General features: G+C 50.7%; 1 protein-coding gene across 1 annotated transcript in view; it reads right to left on the bottom strand.

Moving 5' to 3' along the window:
• TRPC4 (transient receptor potential cation channel subfamily C member 4) overlaps positions 1–14,477 on the bottom strand; it is a 267,801-nt gene that overhangs the window by 151,001 nt on the left and 102,323 nt on the right. Inside the window, exon 2 of the mRNA XM_060236761.1 lies at positions 3,374–3,778. Coding sequence (XP_060092744.1) covers positions 3,374–3,751 — 378 coding nt within the window. The 5' untranslated portion in view covers positions 3,752–3,778. The remainder of the gene's footprint in view (positions 1–3,373; positions 3,779–14,477) is intronic.

Raw genomic sequence — 14,477 nt, 5'->3', positions numbered from 1 at the left:
ACAAATTTCCCCCCGACACACACATATATCCCCAGTGACCCCTGCTCCAAACCCCTCCAGGATCCCCGGCCAAACTGGCCGGCAGAAAAATTGCTGCCAGACCCCAAAGTGGTGAACAGTATTCCCGGGGCGTGTCAGAAAGGGCCACAAGAACGAAGCACCGATGCAGCCCCTCCTGCCCTCCATCTCACCATCTGTCTAACTTCACAGAATGAGCATCTTCTTGTTCTGCAACAGACGGCTCGAAAGCCCAGAGGTCAGCAACTGCTGAGTCAAGGAGAGAAGCTGTTTGTACTGGACCCTTTTTGATCCAGTCAGGGACTGGATTGGCAAGGCCAACTCTGTGGTGGCATCACATCTCTGCAGAACTCGTAGCTCCCCACACACTGGTAAGGAACTTCCCAAGGATGGGCCTCTGAAGTAGGGTTTGCCGGCTCTGGATTTGAAATGCCCAGAGATTGCCGGGGGGGGGGGGCAGTGCCTGGGGAGAGCGGGATTTTAGGAAGGGTGGTGGCACTCAGCTGGGATAATATGCTGTGGAGCCCACCCTCCAAAGCCGCCATTCCCTCCAAGGAAGCTGATCTCTGTCATCTGAAGAAGATCAGTTATGATTCCAGAACTCCCTGCAAGTTGGCAACCCTGCTTAATCAGGAGTCCAGAAATGAACCTGCCAGGGCAAGGGTCCTCCTCCTTCCTCCTCCGGGAAGTGCAAGGAGGCCTAAGCCAACTCAACTTGGAGGGAGCCGGAGTGGAGGGAGGAATGGCAAGGAGATCGCCTCCCACTGGCTTCAGAGGCACCTTAAGAGCCTTGAAGTTGTGGGCAAGAAGAGCCTGTGTCTGCTCCAGCTGCAGCAGGGGACTGTCCTGCAATCACCCATTCCACATGGCAGCAGCCACCAAGCGTGGGCCCTAGGCTTGCAATCCCCAGGTCCCAGCGGGGGTTCTTCCGCTTTCCCAGGCTCCTTCCCGCCCCCAGTCAGCTGGCCAATGGGGGGAAGCCCCGCCCCCAAAGCCACCATGTGATTTTTTTTCTCCTCTGGAGGCTCCAGACTCCGATTGGAAAGGCTTCCTCTTGGGATGGGGTGTCTGTGTTACTTGGAAGAAGCTGGCTGCAACTCGTGAGTAAAGACGCCAATCCTTTGCTTCAGAGTCACCAGAAACGGGGGGGGGGGGGGGGAGAGGGGAGGAATGTCTGCTGAGCACTTCATTATTCCCTATGTTGAGATCGATTCTCATAGGGTATAATGGGGAATTGATCTGGAGATTTCGGGGGCTCTGAGGGAGCTGCTTTTTGAGATAGAGGCACCAAATTTTCAGTATAGCATCTAGTGCCTCTCCCCAAAGTACCCCCCAAGTTTCAAAATGATTGGACCAGGGGGTCCAATTCTATGAGCCCCAAAAGAAGGTGCCCCTATCCTTCATGATTCCCTATGGAAGGAAGACATTTAAAAAGGTGTGCTGTCCCTTTAAATGTGATGGCCAGAACTCCCTTGGAGTTCAATTATGCTTGCCACACCCTTCTTCCTGGCTCCACCCCCAATGTCTCCTGGCTCCACCCCCAAAGTCCCCAGATATTTCTTGAATTGGACTATATGGCTCAGGTGCCAAGCTGCAGTCAGATCTCTTTTGAAGCTAAATGAGCTACACAAAAGTCTGCTCTGGCTTTAGCAGGCCTCATTTTGGACAGGAGCTCACAGAAGCGGAGCTCTGGGACCTCTACATTTTATTGTGCTTTCTTTCTTTCTTACCCTCCCCCCAAATAATTGCTTCTGGGCTCCACTGTTCAAACGCCCTGCGGGAATTTTGCTGAGCTCGAAGATTTGACAAACTGTCTAATATTTTTGTCCCCACCAAAAATGGAAAAAAAAAAAGAACAAAAACGTATAAAGCAAAAGGATGGAAATCTTCCTCATGCCACTGGGGCCACATAGGAAAAAGTCATTTTAAAATGGGATGGGAGTTAAGTTATTATTATGACAATTCTAGTTCAAGAAGCATTTTAAGGTAGATGCTGAGCTGATAGAATTGAGTACAGCTTCTGGTAATGTCAGGCATGTGGAGCATATGCAAATAAATTATGTAAATGAGTTGCGCTAACGAGCTCTGGTACCTCTTCATCTACAAAATGACCCCTGGGCATAAGCATAACTGACCCTTTTTGAGAGAAGATCTGGCTCAGTCCTAGACTGCAGGGCTTTTTTTTTTAAGCAGGAACTCCTTTGCATATTAAGCCACACACCCCTTATGTAGCCAATCCTTCTGGAGCTTACAGTAGGCCCTGTACTAAGAGCCCTGAGGGCAGTTTGGTGTAGTGGTGAAGTGCACGGACTCTTATCTGGGAGAACTGGGTTTGATTCCCCACTCCTCCACTTGCACCTGCTGAGATGGCCTTGGGTCAGCCATAGCTCTGGCAGAGGTTGTCCTTGAAAGGGCGGCTGCTGGGAGAGCCCTCTCCAGCCCCACCCACCTCACAGGGTGTTTGTTGTGGGGCGGGGGAAGGTAGAGGAGATTGTGACCGCTCTGAGACTCTGAGATTCAGAGTATAGGGCGGGATATAAATCCAAAATCATCTTCTTTTAGCTTGGCAGGGGAGATATAAGCATTGCAAGCAGCCTGCCATGTCCTACCCCCTAATGCACTGGTGGCAGATCTCCATCCCGAGATACCCCTGGGTGCCCACAGGGGAGCAGCCTCACTAGAGCTCCTGTGCACCATAAACATCAGGGCTGCAACCCTCAGCTGGCAACTCCATGGGAGCACTGGGGGGGGGGGGAGACCCCAGAAACCAACAGGTGCAATGCCAGGTCCCCCCCCCCTTTTCTACTCTTGCTGCTCCTTCAAGAGGCACTGGGACCCCAGAGTGTGGGAGAGGGCGACCCAGAGCCCCTGGAATATAAGGATATTTAAAATGTGTGTGTGTGCTGTCCACAGTTTGCTTCTTTCAGGTGTGTACACACAGCCAATCACGCCTGTTGAGCAACAAAGGGCAACGCCACGAGAGTGGGACCACACGTGACAATATCCACCCTTTGACTCGCTTGGTAGTCTGAATAGGGGAGGGATGGTGGCTCAGTGGTAGAGCATCTGCTTGGGAAGCAGAAGGTCCCAGGTTCAATCCCCGGCATCTCCAACTAAAAAAGGTCCAGGCAAATAGGTGTGAAAAACCTCAGCTTGAGACCCTGGAGAGCCGCTGCCAGTCTGAGAAGACAAGACTGACTTTGATGGACCAAACAGGGTCTGATTCAGTAGAAGGCAGCTTCATATGTTCCTATGTTCAATAGCCCTTGCCTTGCCCAGAAGCCAGGCTTTCCACAAGCCTCCTTGTTCCTTGAGATTCCGTCTGGGGCTCTTTGCATCGCGCAAGGCCACCTACCTGCTTCTCCCCACTGGGCCTCTTGTGGTTGAGGAGCAGCTCGACGGCCCCCACCACCTCCTTCCGGATGGCGTGAAGCAGGGCGTCCCCCAAGTACACGTTGAAGCTCAGCAGCAGCTCAATCAGCTCCAGGTTCTCATTTTCGATGGCGATGAGGAGGGCCGTCCTTCCCAGGGGATCGATGCAATTGATATTGATCTTGAAGTAGATTTCGGCTTCCTCCAGGGCATGCTTCACGCCGGCATAGTCGCCTTTCTCCACAGCGTTCAAATAGGCTTTCTCAGCAGGCGACAGTTCAGACTCGGCTCGCACGATGCGGAGAGGGATGCGATCTCTGGAAGGGGCATTGATGCTTCTCTTGTAATAGAACTGGGCCATAGTTCACACCACCCAAAGAATGCACCTCTGCAATTGAGAAAGGGGGGGGGGGGAAGCAAATAATCCTTCAGTTGCACATTCCTGGACACAGCAAGGTGACGCCATAATTACTGCAGCAACCAAATCCCCCCCCCCCCAAAATGTGGGTGTCAAGCAACGTTTCATGTGATCATAACTATCTATGCTTATTATATTATAACTGTTATACTGTCCCTGTTGCTAACCCTGAATTCAAGCTGAGGCACATCAGAGCAATAGAGTTAGCTGGCGCCCCTCCCTGCGCCTCTCTCGCCTTTACTAACAAATGCAGGAATTTGCACTTTGAAGATAAAGCCTCCAGGGACATTTTCCCAGGCCTAGCTTGGACCCAGGAAGAACAACCGCAAGGAGATAAGAGAAAGCACTGTGTAACTTTTCACAGGTGAATACTAGAATGTTTAGCAATTGTAACTTTGTTTATAGAACCTTTGATGTGCCATCTTTAAAAATATGCATTCTGCTGTTACACTGTATCAGTTCCAATACTCAGCTCAACAGAAGCATATGGATCAACAATACAGCTATACTTTGTTTCAAAAGCAAGGACTAGTTACTTTGAAATCCGCTTGCTTGACAGTGGGGATCCTTTTTAGCAGCAAGAAGACAAAACGAGGGATGCCCCTTCCCTATGCTGGAAGCTCAAGCACATCCCCTTGAATCAGAGACACAAAGTGTTCACAAGGCACATAGGGAGCTCAGTCAAGAACGAGGCAAAGAGTGAATATGGGGAAACTTTTTTCCTGAAACTCAAAACACCCCGGTGCAAATCAAAGTGGGAGTCATGAGGTCCCTGGTCTCCTGAGGTACGGTGGTGATGAGATAGATGGTTGTGCCTGTTCCGGCAATGCCACCCTAAGCCCAGGATGCTGGTGCACTGCTGAGGCACTCGCAGTAGCAGGGGAGCTGGTTTGTACCCCATCTGCAAGGTATGGACATTTTCAGGCAGATTTGACTCACAAGATGCAAAAAGCTTTGCGGCTGCACTGGAGTCTGTACTGACACTAGCCCAACACCCAGCAATTGTGGAACAGTGCCGCAATGACATCCCTTGCATTAGCCACACACAATGAAGGCATCTATCCAACATTTGTCTGCCCCACCTCTCCCACCAACGGCGTACCACAAAAGAAGGGTGGGGCAGACAGCGCCCTCTGCATTAGCGTCTGACTATCATGGCGTGCCTAGTAGTTGCCCAGTCACTCCCATCCTCCAGGAAGCTCCATAGTTAGAGGCTTTGAGTCCCCTCCCCATTCTTTTGGCAGAAGACTCTGCAAACGGTGCTGGCAGAAGGGGGCTTTCTTTCCCTGCCTTCTCATTTCGCAGCAAAGTCCATTCTGAGGGATGGGAGGAGGCGCAGCAGCACCAAGAGGGGGAAGGATCCTTCAGCTGGCCTCTTGGTCCCTCCAATCTCCTCTAGGGAGAGAAATCGTGAGCAGAAGAAGGAGAATTTCATGCCGAGGCTCCAATCTCACTGCAAAACCTGCACTACGGAATCAGAGTTCCAGGAGTCTAAGAAACAAGATTTTCTGACTCTGTATCACATTCATTTGGACCCTAAAATTCACAGATCTCTTATTTGAATAATTTATACAATTGCTTTTAGAAACAGAAACTGGTAGCTGTTGATTTTGTCAGGAAGGTGGTCGTCACTGTTAGCCGCCCCGAGTCCACTTGCGGAGTGAGCGGCATATAAATTTAAGGTAATTTTTTTTAAAAAAAATTAAAAAATGTTGGTCTAAAGCAGCAGTTTGAGGGGGCTCCTTTAAGACCAACCAAGTTTTTCTGGGTGAAAGCTTTTATGTGCAGGCACACTTAAGCAGATCATGGGATAAAAATATGGAGATCAATCGGATAAAAATATGGAGCAGAGGTCAATCAGTGGCTATTAGCCATAGTATATATATGTGTGCATGTGTGTGTGTGTATACACACAAACATATATTGGCCACTGTGTGACACAGAGTGTTGGACTGGATGGGCCATTGGCGTGATCCAACATGGCTTCTCTTATGTTCTTATGTGACACAGAGTGTTGGACTGGATGGGCCATTGGCCTGATCCAACATGGCTTCTCTTATGTTCTTATGTGACACAGAGTGCTGGACTGGCTGGGCCATTGGCCTGATCCAACATGGCTTCTCTTATGTGACACAGAGTGCTGGACTGGCTGGGCCATTGACCTGATCCAACAGGGCTTCTCTTATGTTCTTATGTGACATAGAGTGTTGGACTGGATGGACCACTGGCCTGATCCAACAGGCTTCTCTTATGTTCTTATGTGACACAGAGTGTTGGAGTGGATGGGCCATTGGCCTGATCCAACATGGCTTCTCTTATGTTCTTATGTGACACAGAGTGTTGGACAGGATGGGCCACTGGCCTGATCCAGCATGGCTTCTCTCATGTTCTTATGTGACAAAGAATGTTGGACTGGATGGGTCATTGGCTTGATCCAACATGGCTTCTATTATGTTCTTATGTGACAAAGAATGTTGGACTGGATGGGTCATTGGCCTGATCCAACATGGCTTCTCTTATGTGACACAGAGTGTTGGACAGGATGGGCCATTGGCCTGATCCAACATGGGATCTCTTCTGTGACACAGAGTGTTGGACAGGATGGGCCACTGGCCTGATCCAACATGGCTTCTCCATGTTCTTATGTGACAAAGAATGCTGGACTGGATGGATCATTGGCCTGATCCAACATGGCTTCTCTTATTTGGGAAGGGGGCAGGAAGGGCTGCATCAGGGTTCAGTTCTTGTGGCCCTTTTGACACTTTGGGGCCAGTCAACAATTTTCTCCAGGCCAGTTTGGTCAGGGATGCTGGAGGCTTTTGCCATCTCCTGTGCATGGAACAGGGGGCACTGCATGTATGTATAGGGGGAGGGATTTGTGAGCATTGTGCAGGGGATTGGAATAGATGACCCTGGAGGTCCCTTCCAACTCTGTGCTTCTATGATTCTTCAGATACGTGTGCAGATATATTCAGATATGTCTGCCTGCACACAAAGCTTCTACTTAGAATGAAATCATGTTGGTCTTAAAGGCACCAAACTTTGCTCTGGTAGCCATTGACTTTAATATAAAACCCTTCACTGAAATGTCTATGGTAGCTTCATACAATATATCCCTTGCTTTAAATAAGCTGGCAACTTATTGTGTCTGAGAATTAAAATCTGAAAGTGGTGATGCCATGGCATAGAGTTTAGAGTCGGCACTGGAGGGTTTAATTGTAAAACCAAAGCAAATTAAGGTCCAGACCTAGCTAGCCACATTTAACGAAGTGCCAGATTGCATGCAAACCAACTTTAATTTACAGATGGATGTGCCAGTTAGGTTCTGTGTGTGTGTGTGAGGGAGAGAGAGGGAGAGAAGAAATGTGCATAAAGAGGAAAACTTTATACACTGGCAATTTTTCAGAATTGGCTTCATTTCAACACTGCAGAAAATTGATTCGTTTTTGGTAAAGAAGTCTAACTTCTGCATACACATAGAAAATGGCTGGCAACAGAATATCGTATGTTTAGTTATCCATATTAACAACGATCCCTTTGAGCAGCTGGTCAGACTTTTCATTGCCAAAAACGTAACGACCAATTTGACATTTTCCTTCTGATATTAAAGACATTTTCTATCCAGTTGCCCAGATGGTTAAACAACTTTGCATAATACATAAATGGCTAAATAACTTCTTCCACTCCAGCATTTGATACCTGTTAGAAAGCCAAATTTTCACAAGAGATCTGTCCCCTTCCAAATAGACAAACTCAGTTCAAACACGCCGGGTTTTCACCGTATTCTAAGTCAGCGGGTCTGTTGGAAAGTAACCCAATTAGTGCCATAATACCCAAAGCAAGCACAGCAGCCCAAGAGCTGGGATCTCTGGTGCCTAGCAAGGTAAAGACAGCTGATTGCCTCGGCTTCCTGCCTGCTCCACACTGCACAGACACCAACCAGTACTGTTTATCCTTTTGAAGCAACCCCCCCCCCCAAAAAAAATGCTATTTATGTGTCGAAACAGGATGACTCACACACATCAGCACCATCTTTGTCCAAGCAAGAATGTCAGGTGTGCAGTCAGAACGCGTGCATGCTGAACTAGACATTACATTTAGCTGGCGGTTGCTGTGAGCAGTCAGACAGCAGCCATAAGTTCCTTGTGGGAGCTCACATTTGCAGCACCGCAGGGCCTCAATTCAGATTGGGCCAGCAACATGGTGGGAGAGCCAGTGTGGCGTAGTGGTGAAGTGCACGGACTCTTATCTGGGAGAACCGGGTTTGATTCCCCACTCCTCCACTTGCACCTGCTGGAATGGCCTTGGGTCAGCCATAGCTCTCTTATCTGGGAGAACCGGGTTTGATTCCCCACTCTTCCAGTTGCACCTGCTGGAATGGCCTTGGGTCAGCCAGAGCTCTCTTATCTGGGAGCACCGGGTTTGATTCCCCACTCCTCCACTTGCACCTGCTGGAATGGCCTTGGGTCAGCCAGAGCTCTCTTATCTGGGAGAACCGGGTTTGATTCCCCACTCTTCCAGTTGCACCTGCTGGAATGGCCTTGGGTCAGCCATAGCTCTTGCAGGAGTTGTCCTTGAAAGGACAGCTTTTGGGAGGGCTCTCTCAGCCCCGCCTACCTCACAGGGTGTCTGTTGTGGGGGAGGAAGGGAAAGGAGATTGAGAGCCGCTCTGAGACTCTTCGGAGTGGAGGGCGGGATATAAATCCAATATCTTCATCTACCTCACAGGGTGTCTGTTGTGGGGGAGGAAGGTAAAGGAGATTGAGAGCCGCTCTGAGACTCTTCGGAGTGGAGGGCGGGATATAAATCCAATATCTTCTTCTTCTTCCTCCCACACCCTTTTTCTGACAAAAATGGCCCCTGAGGCATGATTTGGCCCACTGAAAGGCAAGAGGGGATGGGGAACTTGGAGATGCTGGCTTAAGGTGAGTTCCAAAGGCCCATCAACCTCTCTTTATTGCATCACCAAATTAGGGTTGCCAATCCCCAGGTGGGGGCAGGGGATCCCCCGGTTTGGAGGCTCTCCCCCCGCTTCAGGGTCGTCAGGAAGCGGGGGGAGGGGAGGGAAATGTCTGCTGGGAACTCTGTTATTTCCTATAAAGATTTATTCCCATAGAAAATCACGGAGAATTGATCTGCGGGTATCTGGGGCTCTGGGGGGGCTCTTTTTTGGGGTAGAGGCACCAAATTTTCATTAGAGCATCTAGTGCCTCTCCCCAAAATACCCTCCAAGTTTCAAAAGGATTGGACCAGGGGATCCAATTCTATGAGCCCCAAAAGAAGGTGCCCCTATCCTTCACTATTTCCTATGGAAGGAAGGCATTGAAAAGGTGTGCCGTCCCTTTCAATGTGATGGCCAGAACTTCCTTTGGAGTTCAATGATGCTTGTCACAGCCTTGATCTTGGCTCCACCCCTAATGTCTCCTGGCTCCACCCCCAAAGTCCCCAGATATTTCTTGAATTGGGCTTGGCAACCCTACACCAAATAAGCCATAATGACAGCGATTCCATCAAAATAAACACGCATTTAGGCATGTTCACAGAAACAATCAAAATCCATAATGATCATTTAAAGCAGGGGTCCTCAAACTACGGCCCGCGGGCCAGATGCGGCCCGCTGAGGACGTTTATGCGGCCCGCCGGGTTATGGCAAAATCAGACCGGAAGTGACGTTCAACCTAAACTCGCGTTAGCAACGCACACTTCCGGCACTGGGCTGAGGCGGCGGAGACAGAGTGTGAGGTGATACCGAGGTGAGGTGAGTTCCCAGGCCGGGGTGTGTGGTGTGGGGAAGGGAGGGAGATGCAGAAGACGGAGGACTGACGGCCGGCGGCCTTGTACAGTAACAGCAGTCCGGCCCTCCAACAGTCTGAGGGACAGTGAACTGGCCCCCTATTTAAAAAGTTTGAGGACCCCTGATTTAAAGCATCTCAAAATAAGAGGATCTTCTGATCCAAATGACCCAGAGCAGAGCAGCTGGTATGCAGGCCAACTGTGCTTATATCAGCAGGCCTCACCACTAGAACTGCCAGTTCTTGGGGGGGGGGGTGTAGAAAAAGCCCAGCAAGGCCTCATTTGCATATCAGGCCACACCCCCACTGCCAAACCAGCCCAAACTGCATTCCTGCTTAACAAAAAAAGAAAAAGAAAAAAGCCTTGGGAACTTCTATAGTAGGGTTGCCAGCTCTGGGTTGGGAAATGCCAGGAGATTTGGGGGGTGGAGCCAGGGGAGGGGAGGGGTCTCAGCAGGGCATTCGAACCCAGAGCCCACCCTCCAAAGCAGCCATTTTCTCCAGAGGGACTGATCTTTATTGCCTGGAGATCAACTGTAATAGCAGGAGATTTCCAAGTGCTTCCTAGAGAGTGGCAGCAGCCATTTTCTCTAGCTACCAACCAGTGAAGAAGAAGGTATTGGATTTATATCCCACCCTTCACTCCAAAGAGTCTAAGAGTGGCTCACAATCTCCTTTCCCTTCCTCCCCCACAACAGACACCCTGTGAGGTGGGTGGGGCTGAGAGGGCTCTCACAGCAGCTGCCCTTTCAAGGACAGAGTCTCAGAACAGCTCACAATCTCCTTTCCCTTCCTCCCCCACAACAGACACCCTGTGAGGTGGGTGGGGCTCAGAGGGCTCTCACAGCAGCTGCCCTTTCAAGGACAGAGTCTCAGAACGGCCTACAATCTCCTTTCCGTTCCTCCCCCACAACAGACACCATGTGAGGTGGGTGGGGCTGAGAGGGCTCTCACAGCAGCTGCCCTTTCAAGGACAGAGTCTCAGAATGGCCTACAATCTCCTTTCCCTTCCTCCCCCACAACAGACACCCTGTGAGGTGGGTGGGGCTCAGAGGGCTCTCACAGCAGCTGCCCTTTCAAGGACAGAGTCTCAGAACAGCCTACAATCTCCTTTCACTTCCTCCCCCACAACAGACACCCTGTGAGGTGGGTGGGGCTCAGAGGGCTCTCACAGCAGCTGCCCTTTCAAGGACAGAGTCTCAGAACAGCCTACAATCGCCTTTCCCTTCCTCCCCCACAACAGACACCCTGTGAGGTGGGTGGGGCTGAGAGGGCTCTCACAGCAGCTGCCCTTTCAAGGACAGAGTCTCAGAATGGCCTACAATCTCCTTTCCGTTCCTCCCCCACAACAGACACCCTGTGAGGTGGGTGCGGCTCAGAGGGCTCTCCCAGCAGCTGCCCTTTCAAGGACAGAGTCTCAGAACGGCCTACAATCTCCTTTCCCTTCCTCCCCCACAACAGACACCCTGTGAGGTGGGTGGGGCTGAGAGGGCTCTCACAGCAGCTGCCCTTTCAAGGACAGAGTCTCAGAACGGCCTACAATCTCCTTTCCCTTCCTCCCCCACAACAGACACCCTGTGAGGTGGGTGGGGCTGAGAGGGCTCTCACAGCAGCTGCCCTTTCAAGGACAGAGTCTCAGAACAGCCTACAATCTCCTTTCACTTCCTCCCCCACAACAGACACCCTGTGAGGTGGGTGGGGCTCAGAGGGCTCTCACAGCAGCTGCCCTTTCAAGGACAGAGTCTCAGAACAGCCTACAATCGCCTTTCCCTTCCTCCCCCACAACAGACACCCTGTGAGGTGGGTGGGGCTGAGAGGGCTCTCACAGCAGCTGCCCTTTCAAGGACAGAGTCTCAGAATGGCCTACAATCTCCTTTCCGTTCCTCCCCCACAACAGACACCCTGTGAGGTGGGTGGGGCTCAGAGGGCTCTCCCAGCAGCTGCCCTTTCAAGGACAGAGTCTCAGAACAGCCTACAATCTCCTTTCCCTTCCTCCCCCACAACAGACACCCTGTGAGGTGGGTGGGGCTGAGAGGGCTATCACAGCAGCTGCCCTTTCAAGGACAGAGTCTCAGAACAGCCTACAATCGCCTTTCCCTTCCTCCCCCACAACAGACACCCTGTGAGGTGGGTGGGGCTGAGAGGGCTCTCACAGCAGCTGCCTTTCAAGGACAGAGTCTCAGAGCGGCCTACAATCTCCTTTCCCTTCCTCCCCCACAACAGACACCCTGTGAGGTGGGCGGGGCTGAGAGAGCTCTCACAGCTGCTGCCCTTTTAAGGACAACCTCTGCCAGAGCTATGGCTGACCCAAGGCCATTCCAGCAGCTGCAGGTAGAGGAGTGGGGAATCAAACTCGGTTCTCCCAGATAAGAGTCCGCGCACTTAACCACTACACCAAACTGGGTCTCCAGCTGTTGTGCAGGTCAACTGTGCTTATATCAGCAGGCCTCACCACTAGGACTGCCAGTTCTGCGGGGGCAGGGTGTAGAAAAAGAAGGAGGGGTACATCCCAAACCCATGGCCCTGGTGGTTAAAATCCCAAAAGCAGCTTCAGGAGGTTAAGCACCTCTGGGATACACTGACTATCCACCAATTTCAGTTTCCAATTACGGAGATTTGGTTGGGTAGAAAAATTCCCTCAAGGCATGTCCTATGTGAATATTCTCCATTTGAAACCTGCTGTTTGGCCCTGGGGCTTCCCCTGGCATCTTCTGCCCTGGCAGCTTCTCCCACCTGGGAGAATCACAGCAAACTGGGCACCACAACACCCTCTCTCTCTCTCTCCGGTGATTTATTTTGAGGATTTTTATCTTGTCCTACTCCACATGCAGGCTCAGATAGGTTTGCCAATCCCCAGGTGGGGGCAGGGGATCCCCCGGTTTGGAGGCCCTCCCCCCGCTTCAGAGTCGTCAGAAAGCGGGGGGAGGGGAAGGAAATGTCTGCTGGGAACTCTGTTATTCCCTATGGAGATTTATTCCCATAGAAAATCATGGAGAATTGATCTGCAGGTATCTGGGGCTCTGGGGGGGACTATTTGGGGGGGGGGGTAGAGGCACCAAATTTTCAGTATAACATTTAGTGCCTCTCCCCAAAATACCACCCAAGTTTTAAAAAGATTGGACCAGGGAGTCGAATTCTATGAGTCCCAAAAGAAGGAGCCCCTATCCTTCATTAGTTCCTATGGAAGAAAGGAATTGAAAAGGTGTGCCGTCCCTTTAAATGTGCAGGCCAGAACTCCCTTTGGAGTTCAATGATGCTTGTCACAGCCTTGATCTTGGCTCCACCCCTAATGTCTCCTGGCTCCACCCCCAAAGTCCCCAGATATTTCTTGAATTGGACTTGGCAACCCTAGGCTCAGGGCAGCTTACAACATGTTATCCAACAACAAAACCATGCGCCGGATTGATTAAACAGTTCATTACAACATTCGCAGTAACAATTAAAATTTGACCCAGCGACTTAAAAAACCTATGGGCTGCTTGGCAAATAGTTTCTTCTTCCAGCGCAGGCTGAGTTCACGCCAGAGAGGGCGGTGGTGGCACGGTCTAGCTAGAAGAGGTCAGGCACTCCTGGGGCCCAGGATGTAAGTAGCGCCAGAGGTCACCTGACTCTCAGGGCATGTGAAGGCATTGAAAAGAGGAGCCAGAGAGGGCAGGATAAGCGAAGAGGGGGGCACGCTGACAAGGAGCGTCAGAAACTCTTGGAAAATGAGAGGTGTTGTTTCCACGTTGCTGGGAACTTGACAGAGTGAAAATTCCAGTTCAGCTCCATGAGATATAGGCTTTGCTCTGGACAGATCTTCGTATGAAAAGGAAGGGGTGCAACAATGCAGAGTCAGAACAGAGAAGGAATATGATGGTGCAGTGGGGGGGGGGGGGAATAAGAAAGTTTTAAAAAGTTATATTCCACACAACAAAGAAGATGATGAAGCTATTGGATTTATATCACGCCCTCTGCTCTGAAGAGCCTCAGAGCGGCTCACAAGTCACAATCTCCTTTCCCTTCCTCCCCCACAACAGACACCCTGTGAGGTGGGTGGGGCTGAAAGGGCTCTCCCAGCAGCTGCCCTTTCAAGGACAGAGTCTCAGAGAGGCCTACAATCTCCTTTCCCTTCCTCCCCCACAACAGACACCCTGTGAGGCGGGTGGGGCTGAGAGGGCTCTCACAGCAGCTGCCCTTTCAAGGGCAGAGTCTCAGAGCGGCCTACAATCTCCTTTACCTTCCTCCCCCACAACAGATACCCTGTTAGGTGAGGGCTCTCACAGCAGCTGCCCTTTCAAGGACAACCTCTGCCAGAGCTATGGCTGACCCAAGGCCATGCCAGCAGCTGCAAGTGGAGGAGTGGGGAATTAAACCTGGTTCTCCCAGATAAAAGCCCGCACACTTAACCACTACACCAAATTTGCTCTCAAAACCAAACTGGCTCTCCAGTGTGATTGGAGTTTGACTGGAGACTGCATGCTGCTTCATCTGTAAAGCAGCCTTCTCTCTCAGGCTGCTGATCCCCCCTGCAACAAGTCTATTACACGTACAGATCTTTGCATACAATATAATTTTTTCAAAATTCCCACCACAGCATCATTTTTCTTCTCTGCTTTGGGCGCGCAGATTTGGCCTAACATATTTTGTTTTCATAATTTAGTACACCACTATCTGTTTCAAACACCACAGCTGAAATTTAGACACATCCAAAGGTTGCATCTGTTCGGCAGGAAGAATAGTATGCTAAGCCCTGGGCAGCGCATAAGGTTGACAACAGGCCTGGAGGAAAACATTTTGTCCTTTTAGTAGAGACTTCAGTGTGTGGAAATGGCAGCTGAAGCATTTCATGACACCCCCCCCCCCTTCGGGCACTGATTCTCTATAAAAGGGGTCAG

This window comes from Heteronotia binoei, chromosome 4 (genome assembly GCF_032191835.1).
Source record: "Heteronotia binoei isolate CCM8104 ecotype False Entrance Well chromosome 4, APGP_CSIRO_Hbin_v1, whole genome shotgun sequence".
NCBI classification, from domain to species: domain Eukaryota; kingdom Metazoa; phylum Chordata; class Lepidosauria; order Squamata; family Gekkonidae; genus Heteronotia; species Heteronotia binoei.
Note: the sequence above shows the minus strand (reverse complement) of the source record. Positions and strands in the feature narration are given on the sequence as shown.